At 44.0% G+C, this 9,739-nt stretch overlaps 1 protein-coding gene across 4 annotated transcripts in view; it reads right to left on the bottom strand.

Moving 5' to 3' along the window:
* Positions 1 to 566: 566 nt before the first annotated feature.
* The window catches only part of LOC124593138 (atypical protein kinase C), a 760,580-nt gene continuing 751,407 nt past the window's right edge, over positions 567 to 9,739 (bottom strand). For all 4 annotated transcript variants that reach the window (XM_047131902.1, XM_047131901.1, XM_047131903.1 and 1 more), the window contains one exon: positions 567 to 2,410. In XM_047131902.1, the coding sequence (XP_046987858.1) occupies positions 2,323 to 2,410 (88 nt within the window). In that variant the 3' untranslated portion in view covers positions 567 to 2,322. The remainder of the gene's footprint in view (positions 2,411 to 9,739) is intronic.

The following is a 9,739-nucleotide window of genomic DNA, read 5'->3' as shown; positions in this document are numbered from 1 at the left end:
TTCCCTACACTGGTCCACTCGCGGTCTGTGCCATAATGCTCTTCTGATAGCCAACGGTTCATGTGAGCGAGGAGATGAAAATCTGAGGGAGACAGGTCTGGTTTGTGTGGTGGGCAATGAAAGAATTCCCGTCGGAAACGTTGCAGGAGAGCGTCTTCGTTGCACCTGCTGTACGTGGGAGAGAACTGTCATGAAGCAGAATCCCAAAATATCAGGATCAAACAAAGTGTATTTACATTCGTGAAAATCGTACATTGACATAACCTGTCCATGATCATACATGCTTTCTAAATTTGCACCATCTCGGGTAAACCTATGATGATCATGACTATGTCAGGGATACTTTTGAAAAATCTGGAAAAAAACGTCTTTTGAAGATATACATGGTAAAACAAAAAAGTTTTTAAAACGAATTTTTGGTGTCCCTGAAGACTGTGTGGTTTCAGTCCAGCTGTCCATTTTGTTTCCCTGATTGCAATATAAGTCACGGAAGTTCTTTCAATATCTGGAAGTTGAATAAGTACATAGAAGTGAACGAGAGTTGTAGTACAAGTAATCAGGGCTAGTTTATTGTTGGTGATCTATTTTTATTTCAAAACATATGCATGAGATACATAATAACAAACTTCACGTCTGTTTTACATTTAGTTAATTACATAAAAATAAGTAAAGCACTTAAACACAAAAAGTTTTCTAAAGTACAAATATCCATTAAGAATAAACTAAAAACTCGAAAGCCAAGCACATACTGGAATGTTAAGGATCACCCGTCTACACACTGCAAACAATTGCTGTCAACAAAGCAGCAAGTCGACACAATAAAAACAACAACAAGCTGACTTCCTCCTCAAGGCCAAAATTATCTTCTTCATTAAAAACAGTGTTGACAAGACATCGTATAGAAGTCGACCGTATGGATCGTTTCAAATCAACTTTTCACAGAAAATATCACTTCTCGCTTCATTTTTTTGAACTACATTAAATCTCCGAGAAAGATTTAACCGCAGCATGAGAGGACCAGGAAAACACTACAGAGAAGCTAGGCTGTTGAAATTGTTTGGAATATACTATGAAGATTAACGTTACGTGTTTATACTTAGGTATACATACTGGCGGTGTGGCCGGAGTACACTAATCGCAAGTTTTCTCGTCCCGGCTTTGTTATCTGGATTGCAATCCCAATTTCTTTTTCTTACTCGTCAAATACTGCAAAAACGTTATTCACAAGCGAAGCTACATAAACTTTCAAAATGCGAAACTTTTCTCCATCCACGCTGCCTGTAATAAGTGATTTTTTTCACGCGTAAAATACGTCAAAAAGAGTGGAATGTACGGTAATAATACTTGTTCCTCTAGTACAAAGGAACGGATACTTTTTTTTGTATTTTTTGTCGGACTACTACACGACGTATCGTTACAAGAGCTGAACGACCAAACTGTTGTACAAAGAGCACACAAAAACGTAACGCTAGCACACGGAAAGAGCACCGCGCGGCGTTCGGAACACAAGAAGTTTCCGTCTCGACTCTTGCGTTAATTAGTGGAGGAGAAAGACCACTTTGCACCAAAACATCGTTAATACTTTCAAGTGACTCTTCGGAAATACTGAGTTTTACTCCACAAAAATAAACGATATCAAATACAACAATGGTATGTATATTTATATGTATATATAACTTTTTATACAGTGCGCTATGAAGCGCCACACTTTAGTGTCACGTTTTCATTTTTTTCATAGCCTCCAATACTTGGAGTCCGATGATCTAAGTAACCATCTACGACTTAAATCTTAATCTACAGACCTGCTTCTCCGTCGTTGAAGAATTTATAACTCTTACATCTAAATTACTTGATACGTAACGCTCTCTTTCTCTCTCTTTTTAAATACACTTCTCTTCGAGAACATCCTTTCTTGCTTCACACTTTCTTTTTTTTTACAGTATAACAATAGCATTATGACAGAGCTAGCCTCCATTGATTTTTTTGTTTGTTTCTGAGTGACTGTGCAGGAAAAAATTAGGCCTGAATGCGTGAGCCGTAGAAGCAGAGAGAACACGCGGGCGGCAAAGTAGTTTTAGGGTGCGAGTGTCGAGCAGTCCTCCGGCGCACACGGGACAGTGAGAGTGTGTAGTGGTGGGGGTGGGGGTGGGGGCCGGGGCGGGCGAGACGGGGACATGAGGGCCAGGGATCCAGATAACGCGGCGCGCAGCGACGCTGACGCCGCTAGAGCGGCAGCGGCAGGCACAGAAGCAGCGGGCCCGCCGCCGCCCGCGGCCGCGCTGCCGCCCCCGCGCCGGGGGCCGGGACTCCTCGCCCGCGCCGTCACACGCAGTCCTCCAGCGACATCAGCAGCGGGTTCACGTACTCGAAGCCCTCGAACTCGGACTGGTCGATCTTCTCAATCACCCGCCTGAAACACGACAAAAACACACACACACAATAGTAACTCGGAATTTCCTCCATCAGCCCACTAACGCTGCACACACAAAAGACGTATAAAGTCTTATCTTCCTACATCCATCTTCCGCCAAATAATGAGACGGCAACTCAGCTGTCACTATATATTCACGTAATAATGATGACGCATTAAGCTATATTTATAGGCCTAATTTTATCTCCTCCTCTGTGATACCAGATGATCATGTGGATATCGGGAAATAACTAAAAATGTGTGTGAATTTCTAAGGGACCAAACTGCTGAGATCATCGGTCCCTAGACTTACACACTACCTAAACTAACTTAAAGCAACTGATACTAAGGACAAACACACACACCCATGCCCGAGGGAGGACTCGAACCTCCGACGGGAGTTGCCGCGCAGTCAGTGACATAGCGCCTCTAACCGCGCGGCGGGGAAATAACTGTTATACATCTCACGGAGGGTAGCAAAAACGATGTCCGCTGTGCTGAACCTCCTTTCGTGCTTGCGCAAATTTATTTGGTGTGTTGCCGCCATGAACATCTTAAGCAGGAGAGACGAGCCTGCATCGGTTTTTTGTACCCTCCATGAGATAATGATTATCTGTCATGGGATCATAACCATATAAGCTGTAATACTGTAAGATTGTGTACTTTAATTATCGTGTGTAATACTGTCCATTGCCTAAAGTTAAGTTTATAATGTTCAACAACATAAAGAGTGAAACTTCCTGGCAGATTAAAACTGTGTGCCGGACCGAGACTCGAACTCGGGACCTTTGCCTTTCGCGGGCAAGTGCTCTACCACTGAGCTACCCAAGCACGACTCACACCCCGTCCTCACAGCTTTACTTCTGCCAGTACCTCGTCTCCTACCTTCCAAACTTCACAGACGCTCTCCTGCGAACCTTGCAGGAGAACTGTGAAGTTTGGAAGGTAAGAGTCGAGGTACTGGCGGAATTAAAGCTGTGAGGACGGGGCGTGAGTCGTGCTTGGGTAGCTCAGTCGGTAGAGCACTTGCCCGCGAAAGCCAAAGATCCCGAGTTCCCGTCTCGGTCCGGCACACAGTTTTAATCTGCCAGGAAGTTTCGTATCAGCGCACACTCCGCTGTAGAGCGAAAATTTCATTCTAGAAACATAAAGAGTGCTTAGTTTAACAATTTCTCAACCAATATAAAGACCTTACGACATTTAGCATTATAACAATTTGACCTGCAATATTGTGTAGCTGAATTATTTATTGTGCTTAACATCGTCTATTACGAAAATTTTAATTTTAACGTTAAGAAATAAGTTCCATACACAACACACTCCGCAAGTGTATTGTATCTTTATGTATAATGTTTGGTTGCATAAGAACTAGCGTCCCCTTCAGACATCAGTCAGTTGTTTCCTGAAGATGGCCTAACAAGCCAAAAACTAGTCCGAGATTAACGAAAAATCAGTAGGACAAAAACAGTGCACTTATTATTCAAACTTAAATATGTAATTGGTTTACCAAGTAGTAACAGAAGAATCCATAAATAAAAATGTGTGCTTATAGCACGTTAGAGTAGAAGACTAACAAATCTAAATACCCTGGCTTCTGAGATCTGATTGTTCATGAGGATATCTTTTGGTTGCTCAATGAATAGACGGGCCTCATAACCAACAGAGTCTTAGGCATTTGCGGAAATGTGCTGCACCATACACTCTTAGCTGTGTACATTCCCGTTGTGAAGTGCATACGCCTCTACATCCATTCTCTGCAAACCGCTATAAACTTCACGACAGACGATGCTTCTCATTTTACCAGTTGTTAGGGTTCTTCCCATTCCATCCCGTGGGGAGCGCGGGAAGAATGATTGTTTAAAAGCACCTGTGCGCACTGTACTTAGTTTAATTTTACTCTCGTGACATCTCCCGGAGCGATAGGTAGAGGGTTGTAGTACATTCCTAGAGCCAACATTTATAGCTGCTTCTTGAAACTTTGCAAGTAGACTTTCTCGGGATAATTTACGTCTACCTTCAATAGTCTGCCAGTCTTGCAGCATCTTCCTGGCACATTCACGTGGGTCGAGCAAACCTGTGACCTTTCGTGCTGCTTTGTTTGTATCGGCAGAATGTCCCCTGTTAGTCGTATTTGGTACGGGTAACACACACGTGAGGAATATTCTAGGATGGGTCGCACGAGTGCTTCGCAAGTAGTCACCTTCCTAGACTGACTACATTTCCCAGGTATTCTACGAATGAACCGAAGTCTGCAACCTGCTTTATCTACAACTGAGCCTATGTGATCATTCCAGTCAATACCTTTACAAATAATTATACCCAGTTATTTGTATGAAATTATCCATTCCAACAATGTTTCGCTCATATTCTAGTCACAGGACACTAAGTTTTTTTGTTTTGTGAAATGCACATGGTTCACTTATAATTACAGTAAATAAAAACACGTAGCATGGCAAATGTGTTGTCGACTAGCTAATCTTTCATTTACACATATCTTATAAGTCGTCATGTCTGCTCCACGTTGACTGACTTTAATTGGCCTGTAAATAACACAAAGCTACGTATTACGTTACTCGTGTCACCGATAACAGCCGTTTATGGAATTACCATTAAACGTGTCACAGACATACTACGGCATCGTTATTGTAGTCTAATTCTATGTCGTAACATGTCATCGAGTCTTGTAAGTTTGTGAATGTTAACAGACTCAGAATGAGATTTTCACTCTGCAGCGGAGTGTGCGCTGATATGAAACTGCCTGTCAGATTAAAACTGTGCGCCGGACCGAGACTCCAACTCGGGACCTTTGCCTTTCGCGCGCAAGTGTTCTACCAACTGAGCTACCCAAGCACGACTCACAGCTTCACTTCTGTCAATACCTCGACTCTTACCTTCCAAACTTTACAGAAGCTCTCCTGCGAACGTTGCAGAACTAGCACTCCTGAAAGAAAGTATATTGCGGAGACATGGCATAGCCACAGCCTGGGGGACGTTTCCAGAGTGAAATTTTCACTTCGCAGCGGAGTGTGCGCTGATATGAAACTTCCTGCCAGATTAAAAACGTGTGTCACTATAATAAGAATCCTTACAGCTGACAGGGGCAGTAAGCAAGCTCACCTTGCTTTAACACGGCTTAAATGAAACCATTTACGCGAAGGACTGGCGTGAAAAAAATATCGCTTCTTGCTCACGCACGTACTTGAGTTCGGCCATCAATCCAACAGTTCGGGCGCAGAAGGCCGCTGCCGCTCCCATACGCCGCGTCGCAGGTAAAACTGGCCCGCGCTGCATAAAAAGTTCCCAAAGGGCGCCATTACGACGGAGCTGACGCCGCTATTCTCAAGGTGGACCGGGCCCCGGCGCACGGCTCCTTCGCGACGGCGCAAGTTCTGCTAGGGCCTTTGTCCCTCCCCCCCTCCCCCTTTACGTGGACGGCGTTTTATGGCCGCATTAAAACGGGTACGCCACCGAGTGGGTTTTGTTCCCCCTTATTTTTTTAAATTTTTTTGCGACTTGGCTCCTACTCAGCCGTAAAAGCGCGCGGAACGCGTTTCTGAAGGGTTGCACGCACACCGCGCCGCGGTTAATGAAGGGCCGGTGGCGGGCGCGCGGTGGCGTTATTAAATAACTCGGGGCTTCCCCGCAGCGCCGCCGCCGACGCCGCCACAAATTACCACCCGGAGGGCTTTTGCGGCGAAAATCCGCGCCGGATTCGTCGGGGTAATTGGCAGCGTTCTCCCCGCGGTAAGAATAACATAGTGTGGTGGGATGATAAACGACCATCTGCCGGCCAGATACGGCCATTAAGAGGTGACGCCCGGGTTATAATCCCCAGTACAAAGTTTTTGTCATACCACCGGCGGTCGTGGCACTTCGCATTAGATACACAGATATATGTGCAGAAATTGTATTTGCTTAAAACACCTCTAATATTTTTTTACTGTGAAATTTTATTTCCCCGTATGGTAATCGAGACGAACTCTGAAATCATGTGCATGTTTAACGAAACCAGAATTAGTCAATTTTGACGTGAATCGCCTCACAAAGAAAGGTGGGGTATTTACTAAATGTGAAGATCATGACTGTACGACAGTTGGTACAGCTAGGGTTCCACCCTGTTATCTTACGTTTACGTGACAAAACAAGTGAAACTGCGCTATATCAGAAACTTCGGAGTTCCCATGAAGGACACACACACACACACACACACACACACACACACACACACACACACAGAGAGAGAGAGAGAGAGAGAGAGAGAGAGAGAGAGACTTCTTGTCAGTCAGATAAATCTCAATACTTCTCCGTTTGAAGCGCACCCGAAATCAGTACATAACGCATTTAACAAAGAGTTCCCCCAGTATCTACTAGTATTACGCTGTCTCTACCGGTATATATTGATACGTTTATGAAATATTGCGGGTCAGTCCGATGCCATGAAAGTTCATGAAACAAATGACACCAAGCTAAACATTTAAAAATGAACGAATGATTTTAGTGTACTGTGATTTCTTACGCAAATTTCAAGTCTATCATTCTCTTATAGCAATCGTTTAGAATTGGACCTGGTGTAACTTCAAGTGGATAAATTGTTCTGAAATGCACGACGTACAAGTGATGAACATCTGAAGAAAATACGGCTAGTAGACTACCACATACGCAAATTTAATGCAATATGCAAAATATCCAATATAGTTTAGTTACACCTTTATTAAACACTCTGTAGAATCAGTCACAATTGTGAAACATTTATAGGAACCTGCAAGGAATGATTGAACATGAGAAGGTCAGATAAATTATGATTTATAGGTTGTTTCACTAGAACCATTATTATTATTCATGAGTCATTATACGTATTACACAAAAATGTGAATGGTTCATCGGACAAAAGAGGAAAGTAACCCAGGAAGCTACGACATATAACGCATCCTCATTGTGTAGCTTGATATCTGGCTTTCATCGAAGGTCGGATGGTTTCCTCAGTATCTTTTGTCGGTGTAGTGTGGGTAACAATCGAACTACGTTGTTTATGTGCCTGATGTAATTGTTTAAAATGAATTCGACACTACACATTCTCGTTGAGTGTGCGGTAGTTTTCGATAATAGAAAGCTCGGGAGGTGAAACATGTAGAAAGCTAATGTCAACTGAAGGTAATTTACGGTTATATACTAAAGAACGAAAAATGAGACAGTGTGAAATGCCGAGCCAATACTTTAAGAAAGTACAGGTCGAAACTCGACTCGAAAATCCACTACTTGTCATATACGAATTGAAGAGTCAATCGAAGAATTAAACTGTGGAAGATACCGACCACAAAGTAGATACGTTTCCTGGACATGAAACGTTTTTGAAGCCAAAGCGAAGAATGCTGTGAAAAAACTGCCTTAAGGGGCTACCAGTCGCTTTGGAGCGCTGTCGATGATGTAGAACTCGTATCAGATGCTCAATTAACTATCCACTGCTGACCTAAGCCATGTCAGCGAAATGGTATTTGGCAATCGCTTATATGCAATGACAGTGGTAAGGTAGAATGCTGTGCGGCTGGTCCCGGCGGAGGTTCGAGTCCTCCCTTGGGCATGGGTGTGTGTCTTTGTCCTTAAGATAATTTAGGTTAAGTAGTGTGTAAGCTTAGGAACTGATGACCTCAGCAGTCAAGTCCCATAAGATTTCACACTCATTTGAACATTTTGAAGGTAGATTGACGTGTCAGGCAGGCAGAGAAGCGGCTGTTGTGTTTGTATTTGCGCATGAGCACACCGTGATTTAAGCTTCCCATTTGTTGGTCTCACAGGCCTGCATGTAATGGCGTACCACTCACAGCCATGTAACACACCACAAGAATAGGCGTAAGAAGTACCTAACGAACAGGGCCCTGAGACGGGAGTCCCGCCTTGTCAATGGAAGCCGATTTCAAATCGGGCAGGCACTGTCAGTGAATGATGCACGTCCAATTCAACACGTTTCCTAGGGAATACCTGGAAAGAAGTCTTTGTTCAAGTACAACATGCAGTGTAAGAATTTGGGGGTCACAAAATCCTGGCGTCATCTTCGAACTCGAAAGAGACTCACCGAAACTGAATGCGTTTTGTGCCTTTTTTGTTCACAAAGTTCATGGACCTTTCTTTTTTGTAGCGGAAACTGTGACAGGATTGTCATACCTCGATATGCTGCGAAACTCATTGTTTCCTGGATTTCACGAAAATTCCAGTGATTTCATTTTTATGTGCGACGTCATCCCGACTCTTTCACCTTGAGGTGTGGCGTTATCTTAACACCACCATCCCACAGCTTTGGCTTGGAAGAAGTGGACAACAAGATCTTGTTCATTATTTTTTGGCCTCCCAGGTCACCAGGCCTCGCGCCTTGCGGTTCTTTTATGTGGGGGTATATACAAGGCACTCTTAGTCCCACTTATGGCAGCTACTCCTCAAGAGCTGAGAAATCGAACTGTTGGAGCCGTCGATTTAGTACACAGGGACTGTTGATTCGAGTGAGGAATGAAATGGACTATCGTTTCGATGTTTCTCGAGCAAAGCATGGTGCTCGTGTCGAATGTATGGCACAGCGTCTCTGCGAACATGAAACTTTGAACCTTCCTCTATCCAGTGACATGAACAATGAATTTCTATCTTTGTTTGTCTGTAATAAACACCTTACAGGTCACTGCTCACATTGGCACAAATCTGCACGACAGTAACTGACAGTAGGTGTGTAGTGTGGTCCGAAGAGTTGCAATTTTCCCTGTTCTGAAATGCTGAGGGGCGTCAAGTGCACCTATGGCCCAATGAGACGATTAACTCTCAGTGTGGGAAGTGTACAGTTCAGGCCAGAGGCGGTTCTGTGATGTTTTGCGGCTATTTTTCCTGCCGTGACTTGAGCCCACTTGTCTATGATACGTTAGCATGAACCGGTAAATATTTTTCAGCATTCTGTTGACCAAGTGCGGCCCCTTCTTTTACGTCTAGTTGATGAGTTTGCTGCGGGCAGTCCTATCTTTAAAGAAGACAGCCTCGACTGGAGCGCTGAACCCCTTGATCTTAACCCCACAGAAGTTATCTCGAACAATTTGGAGCAGCGAGTGAAAACTGCAATCAACATTCCCACGACTTGGTAAGTGTACGGGGAACCCTCCGATATGCACCATACCATGGTTTGAGGAGTTTGCATGTGGCACTCGACGTGGCACAGACTCAACAAGTCGCTGGAAGTCCCGTACAGAAATATTGCGCTATACTGCCTCTGCAGCCGTCCACAACTGCGAAAGTGTTGCCGGTGCAGGATTTTGTGCACCAAGCACCCTCTCGATTATGTCCCATAAACGTCGATGG

Source organism: Schistocerca americana, chromosome 2 (assembly GCF_021461395.2).
Source record: "Schistocerca americana isolate TAMUIC-IGC-003095 chromosome 2, iqSchAmer2.1, whole genome shotgun sequence".
In the NCBI taxonomy this organism is placed as follows: Eukaryota; Metazoa; Arthropoda; class Insecta; order Orthoptera; family Acrididae; genus Schistocerca; species Schistocerca americana.
Note: the sequence above shows the minus strand (reverse complement) of the source record. Positions and strands in the feature narration are given on the sequence as shown.